Below are 17642 nucleotides of genomic sequence, written 5' to 3' on the forward strand. Positions count from 1 at the left end.
GTCTCTGTTTTCAGACCTGAGTGCTGACTCAGCAGCGAGGATGTGCCAGGTTCGGCACTCCAGGTGGATGCTGGGCTCCTGGTCGCGCAGCCCCTTGTCCAGCTGCTCCATGTCGGCTTGCGACAGGTGACCAATGACGGTTCTCTGTGCCTGCTCGGCCATGATTAGCTGCTCTATCTTCTTCTTAGCGTCACTCACAGCCTGTGGCAGAGAAATGGTTTTGACAAACAGGTATTGATACATTTTAATAATCTAATACATCTGCTCTCTGCTGAATTAACATGCTGTATCTCTTTTGTTTGATCCAGACAGAAACAGACATGTAAAAAAACACAGTTTGTAGTTTAACACAGCGCATGTGTGTGCAACACATCAAGAGTTTCAAAAAGTCCTCAGATTTCTTATGAAGTTCCAAAACAGAATTTTTGACAACAGTTTGGGAGGGGTTGAAACATTTATATTCTTTTTAACTGTAATTGTAAATATTACAATATATTTGACATAGTCATGCCTGGAAGAATCTTGTGACACTCTGAAATTAGACTGTACCATTTCTACCATCTCCTCTACCTGCCTCACATCCCTTGTGTCACACAAACACTGTAGGTAAATTTAAGAAGCAGTAGCTAATTATCTAGCTTATTTAATACACTTCAATTTCTTCAGAGTTTCTGAATAGGATTGTGTCAAGAATCTACAGATGAACTCTAATTTTAGCTAGTTTCTAACTTTAGCTTTAAGTTACAGTTTAGCTAACTAATGTTAGCTAGCTAATAGTACTTTATATACCATTACCAGACTAGTGCGGACTAGAGAGACCAATACATGATGAACTGATGAAGCCGCTTGGATAAGAGGCGAAACGTCTTCCACAGACAAATACAAGTCCAGTTGCCTTCGATTTAATTTGAGAGAGAGACCATTACCAATATAAAATACCATATATAATCTAATGTTAGCAATTACTGGTGCTGAGTCGAGAAGTGAGAAAATGGAGGATTAGTTGTTGTAGAGATATGTTTTGACATCAATACATAATAAATTATTTCATGTGGTGTTCTAATCTTTTACCTTTAACATTAGATTTTATAATAGACACCTCCTGCGTTATCACCAGTTTTACCTGGTTGGGTAATTGAACTCACCCCAACTGAGGTGTTGGGCACACACTGAAGCACTTTATGTTCTCCACTTTCACTCTGGAAAAATTGTTTATCACACTAATTTTCATTGTCTGCTGTCAACATGTTGATGTTATAACCCATGATTAGCGACTGCACCCATTTTTAACTCTGCCCACATTTTTTTTTACGACACACAGACACATAGCTAACCAACTCAGAACTGCTTTGACCACATTTTTCCATGATGACTCAGCTCTGGAGTCACGACTGGTGGAAAGCGATTAATGTTATATTTAACAAATTAATATTAATAACAATATTTCTCTTTTAAAGGCCCCTTTGTACAACACTGTGATTATAAACACAACAAGAATGAGTTTTGGAGTTCATCTCTTTGTATGACATACGTTATAGTTACAGTGACTAACACATATGGTACAAACACAAACAAAGCCAGTTTGTTTCCTCTTATTTGACTTACCCAGATTTGATGCTGGTCCGGCACAGTTTGGAAGATATTTAACAGGTGAAAGTGCAGTATAACGCTTTTAGTTGGAACAGAGTTGACTCAGATGCTGAGGAAGAAGAAATGGGGAGAGATCAAAAAGACAAAGTAATTAATTCACTCTTATACAGGTAGACAGTTCAAACGGGTAAAGAACAGGCGGGGAATAGGCAAAAATCCATAAACTAGTAAACTAAGATAGTCACATACCAAAGGAGCAGCCACTGGGTGAATATCTGAAGTGCAATGGTGACACAGCGGTAAAAGACGATCTAGTAGGCACAAGAAACACGGAAGTATACATGTACAGGGCTTTCCACGAGTAACACTAGGGGCAGGTAAGTCATTTGAGCATGGTGTGGCTGATCAAGAGCGAGAAATACAACAGGGCAGGAAACTATAACAACCGATGATTTAAATTTTAGGAGGAAGTGCATCTCTGTCTCAGCCTCACCTGTTGAACAGTGACCACATCTTCTGTTTTCTTTCTGCATGCAGTGTTTATATTGGGTGTTTATCCTAATGGGTTTAAGTTTGATGACTGAGCTATAATTCACTAAACTATGGGCAGGATAACACTGTCAAATATTTGAAACCAGATGTAATGCGACTATCCAAAAGATGCAACAATTAGCCGCTGAGAGGGCTGCGTAGGGAGATCTGTCTGTCACGCTGTGTCCAAAGCAAGACATGAATCGGCATCTGCGTCTTACTTGCCATTTATTTACAAGCACAAAAAAACACATATGCTCTGCAGCGATGTTGAGGCTAAACTGGACAAAATGTGGTCAACAGAAAGTATCAGCACCCCACCTCACCCTCTCTCTGTATCAAGCGACAAACAGAACTCTCAGCCAGGTGAGGGTGATATTAGACAACCATTCAGACCCCCGTGACACACACACACACACACACACACACACACACACACATTACCCCTGGTGAGAAAGTGAGAAAACACATCACTGCTCCTACATTCCGGCCCCTGATTATTATAACATAATAATTCAAAAATAATAACAGCAGCACAGAATCACTCAATGCAACATATATGCAAACAAGATGAACAATTAAATTTCCCTTTTTTTTCTCTTGAGTATATGAGTATAGTTCATCTTCAATGTCCTTAAACGAGCAGGTTCTTCACGTGTCTTCAAGTGTCTCTAGGCCAGAGGTTCCAGAACTTACGGAGCCTAGATCACGTGTGGTCTGTGCCACAAGTCACATGTCCAATGTCAAGTCAAGTCAAAACAAGTCATGTCAACAAGTAGCTCATCAGGTGTCGTCAGCTTCCTGAAGCAGATAAATCTTTGTGACAGGCCTGTCCAGACAGCTTGTCCTTGTCTTTATCTTTACTTGTTGTACGAGTCCTTTGTTATCTGGAACAGCTTCAACAACTCTCCCCATAATCCACGATAAGTATAATTGTCATGGTTTGCTATGGCAGACACTTTTTGTTAGTTTTGTTTTGGACTTTGTCACTTCCTGTTTTATTTTGTAATAAGGTTTCCTTGTGTGTCTCAGTGTTTTGCTTCCTGTCTTGGTCTTGTTTCTGTGTAGTGATTGTCTGCCCCGCCCTAATGTGTTTCACCTGTGTGCAATCACCTTGCCTCCTGTGTCTATATAGTCTTTGTGCTCCCCTTTGTCTGTGTCGGTTCGTCTGTTTAGTTCTGGGTTTGTCTTCATCTGGTCGCGTTATCTGTTTCTCCATGGTTCAAGCTATTCAAGTCTGGTTTGTCTTCGTTCCATTCTTGTTACCTGTTCATGTTACCTGTTGTTCTCTGTTTTAATAAACCTGTCTGCACCGTTCCCCAAGTTTTGGCTGCATTTGGGTCCTACTTACCACAATACCCTGACAATAATGTCTCCAGAAATGAAGTTGCACTTAACTCTGGTCCACTTTTGACGTTCCTCCATCTTTTCCAAAACAAATTGGACATATACTGCACTTGTTTTTATCTGCGGACAGCATACAAGTCCTCCTTTTGAAAGAGTCCAGGTGGCAATAATAACCTTTGAGGAGCAGGAGGTGGTTAGGAGTCGGCCTCTAGATCATTTGGATCTGTGGATGCCTTTCCATCCACAGAAGTGACTGTAGTTGCAAAACTACTTCCTTTAGTTCATACACGATGTTGGTAATTTCCTTTGCTGCCGTCTTTGCTTTTCACTGATTTTGATGCATCTTGTATGTCACTGAACGCAGGATCAGCTACAAATCTCACCTGACGCTCGATGAAGACGACAATGTCAGGGAAAGTAGCTCTACGACGATGCCTTTCTTGAATATCACAAGCCACTGTTCTCCATTTGTCTCTTAACTTGTACGGCAACTTCTTTATTACTATCTGCATATTGAAAGGCATGTTCAGCTCAGATATATACTGGATTTCATCCATAGCATTACAGCATCCTCTTAAAAAGAGACCATAATCTTGGAGTGCTTTGATGTCCTCTGCTTTGATTACAGGCCAAGCAAGGGCTTTGTCCATATAAGCTGAGGCGATCTTTTGCTCATCTCCAAAATGTTGTTCCAACAAAGCTTTAGCTTTCGTATATCCTCTGTCTGCAGCCATTTGTTGACAGCTTCTAACAAGCTCTCTTGGCTGACCCCTGGTGTACTGCTCCAAAAAGTGCACAGTCTCTTGCATCACTTGTCTTTTCTTCAGTAGCATGTTCAAAGGCTCTCATAAATGTGTGATACATTAGGGGGTCTCCATCAAACACCTGAATCTCTCGATTTGGTAAGGATGAGAGGTTTTGCTGATGTGTGATCATGGCAGTTATTTCGTTTTGCCTTGCCATTATAGACAGCAAGTTGTTACTGTCACCAGTGACTGGTACTGAGGCTTGTGCACCTGCAGACTGAGATGATGTTAAAACATTAGGCTGTGTGTTTTGAGCCATCCCAACCTCAGTCATTCTCTGTTGAAATGTTTGCGATTCCACATTCACAGTAGATTTCCTCTCTTTCAGCTTGGCACTTGAGACTCATTGATGCTTTTGGCTGTTGGATTTTCATATGTTGTTTGAGCTTCAGGCACAAATGATTTAGCATCAGCATTAAGACCAACAAGGGCACCTCCTTTGGTCATAGTATTGAAATAGGACTCCATACCATCTGATTTATTAGATACTCTGCTTCGCACACCACTTCTTGAGGCTCTTAGAACATTGACCTTGGCCGCTGTGGCTGCTATCTCCAGTTCAAGCTTAAATCGCTCTTTCCGTTTTCTTATTTCCTCTTCTTGTTGCTCCAGATCATGTTTCGGCACTTGAGTAGTTTTTGACGAGCAAGAAGAGCGGCCATTTTGGCTTCTGCTTTAACACGGGCAGAGGAAGTAGAAGAAGTAGTTGAAATCCTAGATTTTGATCTGTGCCTCTTACTGCTGATATTTGAGACGCTCTCACCTGGCTTGATTTCATCCAATATTGCCTCAGGTAAGGCATCCTGCTGTGATGTGATTTTATTGTGAAGATGTGGTTCCTCCAGTTCCACATTTTCAGAATCCTTGTCTCCTTCCAAGTTCTCCTTACTCATCTGTCCTTTACCCGAGACAAGTCTGCTCGTTAACCTTCCGCTTTCAGATAGCCACAGTTTGACATCATCAATAAACCCCTGAGTACATTTATTGATGCTTGTGAACCATTCATTTCGTTTCTTTTGCTCCTCTTGAGGTATCAAACACATTACTGACTCATGCAGTGAAATTGCATCATCATGCATTTGCATCAAAATATCCAAGTGAGCTTGCACTTACAGTGATGACACCCTTTAATTTATTCACCTTGGATTTGCGTTCTTTCTGGAGCTTCTCAATTTTACAAGCCAAAGCCTTTTCAGTGAGTGTGACATTTCTTTTAACATTTTCAGCATCAACTCCATTTGCAACCGGGAGAGACTCTGTCCCGCTCATAATGACGTCAACTAGCAGTGCGCACACGATAAACTTCAAAGAGCATCTGCCACAGTCCATTAGGGGGGATTTCTTGGGTAATTTTCTGTCCTATGTGCATGTGAGCACAGCATCCCTCAGGTGCAGCTCTGTCTCGATGGTGGCGGTCTTTTCTGCTGCATTCCAGTCCCATAGAACAGATTTCATTTTCACAAAACTCTCTGAGGGACATTATGTACGGTATCATCATGGACTTATTCAAAATAAAAAACAGCCTTTCAAACACTTTACAGGTTGTATTATCAGGTCATATCTTCATGTGATGTGACATTTAAAATCCATCCTGTATCAGAACAAACCAGACAATCAGATCCATACCATGCTCCAGACCTCTGGTGTTCTGTTAATACCAGCTCTGCTGCCCAGAAAAAGGCCATGCATCTATGTGCATTTCTCCTCGTATCTCCTGTACCTGATCAAGCTGTGTGCACGTGAGCTCAGTGTACCCACACTCTGTATGCTCCTGAACGCATCATTGAGTGAGCTGTGCAGGTGAGAGCTAGATGTCTGCCTTGGACCACAGGAACATCTTTAGAGTGTGTGACCATAAAAATGTGAGTCCAATATTCAATTGTTTATGTTACACACTGTTAGTCTTTATTTAGCTGCAAGCGCATTTTTAGTTAATTGTTGTTTCTCACGTGATGTGAATCAGAACTAGTAGCTAGCTTGTGATAGTATGTGAATTGTGTTTTACTGTATTACGTTAGCTAGTTTTTCTACAATCATCACAGATGTAATCACGTACAACAAAAAATTCCTGAGGTTGTTATTTCCCGTTTAAGATGAATAATTGTTCATTAGTGACTGTCATTTTTAAGTTAGGCAGTTTACATATTGATTCAGTATTTGCAAAGTGCTACTTTCTAGTTTATCAGTCATTACCAGCCTTTAGCATTGTATGCTAGCTGTTATCTGTGTAGATACTTATGTCTAACTGAGTTTACCTTGCTGTTATTCTTGATGCTAATTAGCTTGTACTGTTGTGTTCTATTGTTACAGAACCACACATAAAATCTTTACAGACTAACAGTCTGAACCTTGACCTGGAATCTGCGTCCCTTTTATTCGTACCCTCACCTGACCCGACACCCTGAAGTGATTGCTGCCACACCTATAGAGACATTCTCTCACACACTGTTTGATTCTGAATGTGTCAAATATGGAGAACTCTTTGCTGAGTGAACAAAGGGGGCCACAATGGCTGCAAACAAGATGAGAAGATCCAGGGCCATCTGAGTCTACAGGTATGAATCATAAAAAACCTTTAATATTGGGCTGACACCAACACCTTTTGGCTGGAAGCCTTCATCAGAATGTTGAAGTTAGAATATAGTAACACTTTAAGAAGACATGACACAAATGAGTTACAGGTGTATGGATATAAGGAAGGCGGGGCTACAGAAATCATAGATTAATTAATGCAGACTGTCTGACTTAGAATGAGAATAAAATGAAAAAATCAGAAAGGCTGGTAAAAAATTGCAAAAGAACTTCATAAAAAACTTGCAAATACAAAGAAAGTTCAGATAAGTCAATATCTTGAAATGCAAAATGAAGCTATAAATCACACAAATGCCACTTAAGAGCTAAGCAAACTAAAAGTTCTGATTTAGTACAAGAAAAGGTGAAAAACAAGGTCCAAGGTCATCTATTCTTAAGAGATTTGGTACTGAATTATGCCACCACTGCAACACAATGGAGGCGAATAAAATTTCATTTTCCATACTCAAAGCATCAAAAATGCATTTCAGTACTTGGTGGTGATCCACAGATCCACAGTTATGTTGCATAATCTATAGGTACCCAAGCTATGTCACTGAGACCTGGGGAGTATTAGAAAGAGGTTTTCCTGAACATGACTAAATGTGATTTATTTTAGAGACTATGCTCCTAAATAGAAAACAAGGTTTGCTCATGTGATTCACTAAAAGAATTATTGAAAACCACAGATGATTGAGGATAAAATAACAAATGATCAATCAAATTCTGATATTATGCTTTAGTGATATTCAAGGACTAATATCACTGTTGAACTGTACATCAGCTTCCAAGGCAACTGCCTCTTCATTAACATTTGTTTCTGTTTGTTTCAGGGTCTTTTGTTTTTGTGCCCTTTTGATACATTTTCCAAAAATGAACAACATGAAAACACAGTGGAAAAGGACAAGACTGATGCAGATAACCCAAGTTATAACTAATGACCAAAACAATTCCTTCTGTCTTAATTGACACTCCTGTAACAGCCTTTCCACTGACACCTTAACCTCTCTGAAAACTAACACCAGATGACCACATTCATCGTCATCACTGATCCAGCCTTCCAGTGCAATCTTAACAGCAGTTTGGTTGGATCCAAAGAAAGTCAGGAGAACTCTGTCTGACAAAAGTTGGCAGTCAAATATTGGTGATGACTTTGAGCTTAAGTATAAGACATCCGTGGCGTTGTCCTTTGCACAGTTGTCAATGGTGACTGAGCCGTGGTGGAAAGCCAACATGTAAACGTCATGTCCATCACCCCCGACCAGGTAATCACCACCAGTGGACACCAAGATGTCGTTGCCGTCTGAGCCTTTGAGAAGTGAACTTTCATAACCAGACACCAAGATGTCAGAATAGATGGTGCCGATCACAGTCTCTACGTCCTTTAACATGTCCCCCTCAGCATCAGCGTAGCGGCCTTGTCCGGTCAACAGATTGACATAAACACCTTTACCCTTCTCATGATCACCCCGGTAAAGAACAGCGTCTCTTCCGGGACCTCCGTCCACTAGATCCGCCCCTGGTCCANCCAAGATGTCAGAATAGATGGTGCCGATCACAGTCTCTACGTCCTTTAACATGTCCCCCTCAGCATCAGCGTAGCGGCCTTGTCCGGTCAACAGATTGACATAAACACCTTTACCCTTCTCATGATCACCCCGGTAAAGAACAGCGTCTCTTCCGGGACCTCCGTCCACTAGATCCGCCCCTGGTCCAGGAATGAAGATGTCACTGCCGGAGTTCCCCATCATTGTGTCATTTCCATCCTCACCATAAAGAGTGTCGTGTCCCAAGCCACCAATCATGAGGTCAGCTCCATTTCCTCCAATCAGTGTGTCATCTCCTTGGCCTCCTTCCAAGACGTCATCCTCCCACCCACCAATTAGAGTACTGTTTTGATGATTACCTAGTATGTCATTGGATTGGAAGGGGCAGCCTTGGACTGTATGGACCTTTGACAGATTTCTCTGAGAGCTGAGATCCAAACGGCAGTCAATCTGCGATGGTTTCAGAGTCACTTTGAAAGCTTCGATCTCAAAGGAAAGATCATCAGTTGAGTTTAGTGATTTCAATTTAAATGTCACTCCATCAGAGCTCTGAAATTCCAGATGCTGGTGATGGGAACCTTCAGCGTATTTGAGCAGAATGAATTGTAATTGTTCCCCTTTTGACGTGATTTTCACAGTCAGGTCTCCTGTTGATGATGAGTCCAGTGTGACTTGGCCGCCATCGATGAAATCCATGTCAACCAACACAGTATCAATATTCTGATCGTCAGCAAAGTTACAGATAAGTAATATGTTTCCATATCCATGTCTGATTATGTAAGTGTCTTTTCCTTCACCTCCAATCATCAGTGCACCACCGGTGTAAGGATCAAGCAAATTCTCATTCCTGTTCCCAACCATAATGTCGAAACCCGGGGAGCCGTACATTTCTCTCACTGAATCAGTTTCATTCATCATCATCGCTTTGCCTCGGAGGTCAAGGAAGGACGTCTGGGCCATGTGACTACATCTGAAACACCTGGACTGTTCTCCTAGAGGGAAAATGAGTGACTGGAATATTTGGAATGTGTTAAGTGGTTCAGGTTCCTGGTTTCTGTAATCAACAATCAAGGGAAGCATTACAGACTTGCTGCAGTTGACGAGGTTGGAAATCAGTTCAGCTGTTATTCCATCATTGGTCTTGATCTGCAGGTGCTGATGACGCTTTGAATCAAACCAGTTCTGTAAGATGACATTTCTTCTGCCGGATACTGAAATGATGATGCTCTGGCCTTCACAAGCACATGTTACATGCTGATATTGTTCTTTCAGGAAGAGAACATCTAAGACTAGATCTGGTGATTGATTGTTGATGGTCTTTACACCGTGGCCTGGTGTGATAACGTACCAGTCCTCTCCTCCTCTTCCCTCAATGAAATCATCCCCTCCTCCTGGAACGAAAACATTATGTTCTTTGTTTCCTTTGATGACATCATTAAACTCTGACCCACGGACCTCCGTCACACTGTCAAAAGCCTCGTCCTCCTGAAGGTCCACCACCAGACGAGATGGGGAGCTGCTGTAGTCAATGCTGCGACTTTTTATGCACTTGGTGAACGGGTTACTCTCCAGGCAGTCAGCCTTGTTATCTGAGATTGTAAAAGTGATCAGATCCTTTGTGCTGAGGAGTAAGTGTCTGTCTTCTGGTGATCTGAACCAGTTCAGTAAAGTCACATGGATGGCTGTACTGTCATGGAGAGCATTCATCAGAACATGGTTACCTTCTACCCTGACTTTAAAAGTGTGAAGATTTGCTTCTACTATGACCAGATCTGTTTTATTGTCTCTGGAGTAATTGTCAATCTGCACCGAAGACTGTTTCTTGTTTTTCACCAGATATATGTCTTCTCCTTCACCACCAATCAAACGATCTGAGCCTCCTCCTCCATCTATCAGATTCTTCTCTCCATTTCCAATGAGCACATCATCATACTGAGTCCCAAAGATGTTTGTAACTGTAAGTAAAAGTGGCTGAGATGCATTTACAGTTAGACCCTGCGTCTTAAACATCTTGTTAATTCCTCTTGCCACCAGCTGAACAGAGGAAACCACAGTGGAGGACACCTCAAATAAGACTCCATCTTTTGATATCATGTTCATATGACGATACACTTCCCCTGAAAACCAGTTGTTAATGGTCACAGTATGGCTGCCCTCGTACATTAACACAACATCATTCCCAGATTTAGACACAGAAATGTGACTGTAATCAACACTGAAATGAAGAGTGTCTAGTGCTTTGCAAGGATCATAGTTGTTAATTATTGTTTTCCCTCCATCGTCAGGAATGATGTACGTGTCTTTTCCACCAGAGCCTTCAACATAATTTCTCTGTGGACCGAGGAAGAATATGTCATCACCTGGTTCACCATACAGCTGGTAATAGTAACTCAACATTAGTTCAATCACATGTTTGTCCTCTGATTTCTGAACTGCAAAAAAACGATTAGCATCTCTGTTTCCCTTGTATATCCCATATTTTGAATTTGATACAGCTTCATAACCTGAAACAACATCCACAGAGCCAGCTGGTATGAACATGAGTACTTTTTTCCGTAGTGTCGAATACTCTAATCGATGCGACTCTCCCAGGCCAAGTATGATGTCTTTGGTTCCTTGTGCATCAATGGACCAACAATTCTTCCCAAAACTCTCATCACTAGACACAAAATAGTTCATGCAGAACTCAGACAGACCCTGATCAGCGAGACAGAAGTAAACGCCTCCTCCATTCCAGGACGAGACACCATCACTAAAATTAATGACAGTTCTCTCATCCCGCTCCTTTGTAATATTGTAATATTGCTGATAGTCTGATATCTGAGCAACAAGTCTTCGTCCCTCCTCAATTTCATCATAATGCCAATCATAGAACACACTAGCCACATGAATTGCAAAATGCTCAATCCCTTCTCCAGTGCCAACAAAAACAGCCCCCAGTTTATCTAAAACTCCAGCATCCTTCGGGAGATTCTTTAGTTCATCCTGGATGCCCATATAAACATCATCAATGGCCATCCGGACTACTGACAGTGCCAGGTTTATAGGTACGATAAATGGTGCAAGTTCAGGCTGAGCAATTTCGAGAACATCCAAAGCAATCATACCAGCATCAACGCCAGCATCAATGTATCCCAGTGTGTCATTTCTCTCTAAATCTTGTTCTAAATTGTATACCCCAAATCCAATTCCCACTATTGGTATAGCTGTCATTGCGCCCCTCATTGCAGGGCTTCTCATGATTACTGCTGCAGCTCTGGCAACTCTTGTCTCTGAGGACAGAGCTTGTTTTGCAATAACAGACGTTGTCATAGCTGTCACTCCATGAGCTGTTTGCAAAGCCCCCACCACACCATCTTTGATGTCGCCCTGTTCAAAAGCCCGAATAGCTCCTTTCATCCCCAGCATGAGGCCTAGTGTCCCAACAGCAGTCCCAGTGTGCTCTACATACTTGCTGACCTGATGAGAGGATTGTGAACTGTGTTTCTCCATGTCACGAACTGCTGCCTCAATGCCGTTCAACATATTATCACTGTAGCGTTGACTCTCTGGAGATAAATCAACCCTCAACTCACGAGGTTCAATGTCAGCACCCTCAGTCACAAGCTGACATACGAACTGTCCATTTTCTATTCTGGCACTGCCCTCTTTGAGATGCAACCCCGCCAGACTTTCACCATATTCTGCCTTCAGCTGGCTGTGGATTTGATCAGCAAATGACGCAGATGTCCTGAAGAAATAGGATTCAAGTCTGAAGGAATTCTCTAATTCTGAGGCAGAATTCAGGTCTTGCAACGTGATGTAGCCATCATCATTGCCTCCCAGTGTTCCAGATGTTGAATCTTCCTGGACATTTCTAGATGATGTTGAAACAGGTTTATTAACTTTTTGTGTGAAATCATTGTAACTCTCTGAGAATACCTCTCTCTGTGAACTGTCTTCATATATCTTGAATTGTTCTGCAATGTCAGCCATTGATTGTGGTACATTTTCCCTTGTAGTGGATTTCTCCCAGTTTGTGAACATGTCAGATTCCAATCTTATAACATTTATAAGGTCCTGCATTAACTGATCCTCCGTTTTTTTAAATAAGGGATTGTGATTGTACAGTTTGCTGGAACCTTGAGGTGTTGCTGAGCCACTAAATCCACGTCTGCTTGGGTCAATCCAACTTCCTCCTCTTGCCATTGGGTGGTCTTCAAAAAAGAAATTGAGTCCTTTCTCTCGGATATTGTTGTTTTTATTTACGACCATATCCAGAGCCATGAGAATCAGAGGAAACGTCCGGAAATTTCTAGCAGATTCACAAATAACTGATGCAGTGAAATAAGTGGTGTACCAGGCCTCAGTGGACAGAGATTGGGCAGTTGTGTGCTCTCCACGAAAAATATTTCTTACAAACTCAGCATATCGTTCTTGTGGGTTTTCTATATTTTTATGAAGAATGCGCTGTCTCATGTCTGGGTATTTCTCTTTTCCTATCTGATCATTGATAGACTTCTTAACTTCTTTAATTTTGTTCTTCTTTCCCATTTGATTACTGTCAAGCTTTTTTCCAACCAGATACACATATAGAGTTTTAGGATTAACCAAATATATCCAGTCATTGACCATCAGGTATGTGAGCTTTTCTTCTCTGGTCACTGCATAGTGATGGATCATATTTCTAATATCTTTTCCTGATTTAATCTCATTACATTCAGAAAGAACTTGAAGTTTCTCTGTATCCAGTATCCACCTCATGTTATTATATTTTTCATTATATTCCCCTATTAGATAATTTGCATTTGGTGGCAAGCTTTTGATGTTTGTTCTTTCTGGAGGGGGCCCATGAAAGAATCCCCAGGTTAGAGCTTCAAGTTTATATAAGGCATTTTCCTGCTGCTTAGCATTCACTACATTCTGAAATACCCTCTTGTCAATATATCTCCTTGGCTTTAGCGTGTTGTCTGTGTTGGTCTTAGACAGCTTATTTATAGGTTTTCTAGGATTTTCGTCCATTAGAACATTTCTTTCATTGGTAAAAACTGGCTCTCCTCTACTGCCAGGCTCATTTCTAATAATTACGTTTCCGTTCCTATCAAGGGTTGCCACCACTTTCTTGCTGTTATCTTTGTGTCGCCATTGCACCCCGTCTAGAGAGACTTCTTGGGTAATTTTCTGTCCTGTGTGCGTGACCTGGATCACAGTATTACTCAGGTGCAGCTCTGTCTTGATATTGAGTTTATGAAGCTCTCTCAGCAGGGTTTCTACAAATGTTTTATCTGATCCGACTTCACATGCCACCACACGTGTTGTTTTGATTGTATCGCCGACTCTGAAGGTCTTTGCAATGATTTTGGCCACATCTTGGGCTGTGTGCCCTGCCAGCCTCATCTCTCCTGAACTGTCTCTGACTCCATGACCTACCAGCACCAGTTTGCTGTCCTCTGACAGTGGCACTGAGTCTCCGTGGATCAGTTTTGGTCTTTGGTTTTCATCAAGAACGTAGATGGAGCTAACTGTTGGATGCTTCTCATAAAGATAAGCAGCAGCTTTTCTTACTGCGGGGTCATCTTGCATCATGAGGATCTGCTGGTCGTCGTACTGTGTGGTGTGATCTACGGGTCTTTGTGGAATTCGGTAACCGGAAACTGAGTCATGTTGATCCATGACCTGGTAAATCTGATGATTTTCCTGGTTAGTTTCTAAGACTGCTTTGTTTCCACAGACCACCAACACTCGAATGAAGTTATACTGGAAATGTGTGGTTGTGTTTCCATCAAGGGAGAACACTGGTGCAGCTTCCAGTGATGGTTTCAAAACCAGCTCTGCAAGTGATGATCCAGAAAGCCCAGACACAGTTTGTCCATCATCTGAAACTCTTCCAAATATTTTCACTACAGTATAGCTGTCTGCTTCAGGTAAACATGATTCATTGTACAGGCATTCTTTGCTGACTATTAGTGAGTAATGAGGATCCATGCTGTATTCCTGTTGGACTCTGTCATTCGTGGACTTTTCTTGGTCAGTCATGACCAGAAGTTTTTGGTTGTAGCTGTGTGAGATCTCAGATGCACCTAGCAGTCGATCTTGTATCTTCTGTTCATCAACAGATGCCAAGAAGGTGTCAAAGTCCTGGAGAATAAAAGACAGCAGATAATCAGGTTCAAATCAGATCAAGATAAAACGACAGATTTTGATATAGAAAACTTTATCATAGATAAGTGAGAAAGCATGAATGTCCATTTCAAAACAGTTCCATGTAGTTGTCTTAATCTCTTCCTCACATCCCACAACTGTGAGGAAATACATTGTTGAACTGTAGTGGTACAACTTTTATTTTTATTTTTTCTGTGAGCGCATTTATATAAGATATTGTATCTCATTCCATTTTATCGGCTATATAATCTCTTTTAATAACTGCTTTTATTAATTAAACTGACTGATTTGGGTTGACTGGGTTTAATTCTTCTACACTCAATGTTGATTCCCATCTTCTTTTAAAATCCACCAACCTGTTTCATTTGATTGACACAGGCTGTGAAATCCTGACAGTCCTGAAACGCATCCAGCAAACTCATTGTGTTTTGGTCAGTGTCCACCCTAAAAGAACATTAACATGTTTATGTCACAGAGGAGTAAACAATAATCAAATAAATTCATTAAAACCAGATGAAGACCACATGAAAAACAAATGTCTTTGGTAAAAAGAATTTAAATATTTTGTGATGCTGTAGCAAGGCGTCAGACTGTCTTTTCTGTAGCATTTTATTCTCAGAACAGATTTCAATTGTACAAAAATGTCAGTCCACATGGACTCTGACGGACATGATGATATTCAAGTGATGTGACTATTAGAATCCATCCTATACCACAACAAATGGCCAAAACTAACCAGATCCATCCCATGCTCCAGACCTTTACTAGTGTTCCCAGACCTAGTGACAATTCTGCATCATGTAACTTTAGTCAAAATAAAGAATGAAGGATAGCACGGTAGTTTTGACTCATCAGCATATTTACCAGGATGCATTTAAGTTAATGAGGAGGCAAACAAAAAAATGTCAATACATTTTCAGTATATTTCATTAATCTTAAAATAATAATAATAATAATAATAATAATAATAATTTATTAGTAATAGGAAATTAGTTAATTTGAATAAATAATTCCACAAAATGTAACATTTTTAGAAGAAACCCTGAAACTATTTGATCAATAAATGAATGTTATATAGACCTGCAACAAGTGATTCTTTTCATAATTTAAGAATCTGGAGATAATTTTTTCTGCCCATTTACTGAACATCACAATTTCCCAATGCCCAGGCCGATGTCATCAATTTTTTTTTTTTTTTGTCTGACTGTCTGACCCCCAAAAATATTCAGTCATAGCAACAACACAGCATAAATACCTCCTTACCTCCTAATGGATCTCTCAGCTCTGGCCCGGTTCATGGATGTGTTCCTAAGATAAAATACAGTCATCATTACTTTTTCAATGCACATTCCTTTCGTTCCTGACATTAGCTGATCACAGATATATTGGAGTATATGTTGGTTGAGTATAAACTGTGTCAGCCTTAAGTCTTGTATTGATCAGGCTGTACTTTACACTCAAATCCAGTACTAAGATGTTCACTTTGGATTCTGGGTCCTTAACAAGTGGTAAACTGTCACAAAATTTGAAGCAACATTAACCAACTATTTTACCTTATTAATCATTTTGATAGGACACTGACTTGTAATAGGGAGAATGCTGCCTCTTTTTGCACAGTGTAACTTTGCTGAGCAGGTGTTGCAAGAAGTGCCTAAGTGAGTTTCTGTCAGGGGCTCAAACTGCCAGACTCAGGCCCAGCTAGTTCAAGAGTAATGCCGAACTGTAGATCAGTTAGAAAGACTTAGAAGTCATTAACAACCAGCGTTCATCTCTGATATTCAGCGACGAAATATCAAGAACTATAAATGGAGTTTGGCTTGTTTGTCACAGCATTACATTTCCAGATTGGGATGCTGTGGATCATGAGGAGTATACACCGCTCTACGGTCAAACCAACAGAATTAATTAGCACCTGTGGCTGCAGAGGTCACTGTTGCTCAGCAGAAGTTACACATTGTTGCTTTAACATAATTTCAAAATGTCAACAATGGAACCACAGTATAATTACTATTATTATTATTGTAAAAAATGACTGTGTTACTCTAATAAAATAATACTATGTTTATACTTTGAGAGCTTTGACAGAAACAGGAAATACAAAATCTAGGCAACTAGAAACAAACTCTGTCCCAGAGCCTTAACAGCTGCAGACATTGACCCAGATACCTGTGGTGTGAAGGCTCCTTCAGCCTTTCATGAAACATGTTTTGAGGCAGTCCTCTGAGGCGGTGCAGTGCAGCGATGTCTGGGCCGAGCTGCTGCCACTCTTCATCTCTCACCTCTGAAGTTGAAGCAAACGTCACATTTAATGATCCACAGGATCAGCTGCAGGTTTTTCTTATGCTCATTCTTACTGACTGACGTCTGCAGTAAAACCCAACAGAGACGCCAGCTGAGTGTTTGCTGTTATTAAAGCACACTCACTGTTACTGTCGTGGATCATATGAAAGAAAAGACATTAATTAATGTAGTGTGTGATTGATGTGTTATCTGAGTTATAATGTGTCCTGACAGTTTTGCTCTCTTACTGTGGTAAAAGTAAAACGAGGAAGTTCAGAATTCAAATCAATAAAAATCACTTCTGTTAAACGGCCTGTAGGGGGAGCTCTTGTCCTGGTCTGTGCCTCAGTCACTGATTCACTGAGGTGAGTGAGAGACAGTTGCTGTACTGATTTCACACAAGTTGTGTCTTCCCTATTCAGAGTTGTGGTGTTACCATGGTAACCACAGGTATTGCCAAATCAACCAGGACTGAATCTTAAGGGTCACAACTTTAAAGATGTAGAACAGAGTCTGAACCTGAGCTTCGTTAAAATGTCAAATGTTTCTTACTAAACGGTTCAGTGAGGATGACGAGGCTGAAGAGGATCAGGAGCCTCAGTCTCCACCGGCTCTGCCTCCGACCTGCCATCACGCTGCAAAACATCACACACAGAGACACACACAGGACTGAGTCACGCACGAGCCTTTACAATTAATACTCCAGTTTTACAACATCTGTTAAGTCTCGTCCGTTAGTGGCATGTGTTAAGAAAAATAACGTTTAGATTCTTCTCCATCATCTGTCCATCATCATTCGTCCTGCTGCAGGACAACGAGTCCAAACACA

General features: G+C 41.0%; 1 protein-coding gene across 1 annotated transcript; it reads right to left on the bottom strand.

The window, feature by feature from the left end:
• Positions 1-16: 16 nt before the first annotated feature.
• On the bottom strand, positions 17-14044 carry LOC111236974 (the record flags this gene model as incomplete). The annotated part of the gene is made up of 4 exons (XM_022765897.1): positions 13588-14044; positions 8503-11940; positions 8018-8313; positions 17-201 (listed from the first exon to the last, which is right to left on the bottom strand). Coding segments are annotated over exons 1-4 (4376 nt in total), but the record flags the coding sequence as incomplete, so codon positions are not given.
• Positions 14045-17642: the final 3598 nt, after the last annotated feature.

This window comes from Seriola dumerili, unplaced genomic scaffold (genome assembly GCF_002260705.1).
Source record: "Seriola dumerili isolate Sdu_G_001 unplaced genomic scaffold, Sdu_1.0 BDQW01000784.1, whole genome shotgun sequence".
Lineage (NCBI taxonomy): Eukaryota > Metazoa > Chordata > Actinopteri > Carangiformes > Carangidae > Seriola > Seriola dumerili.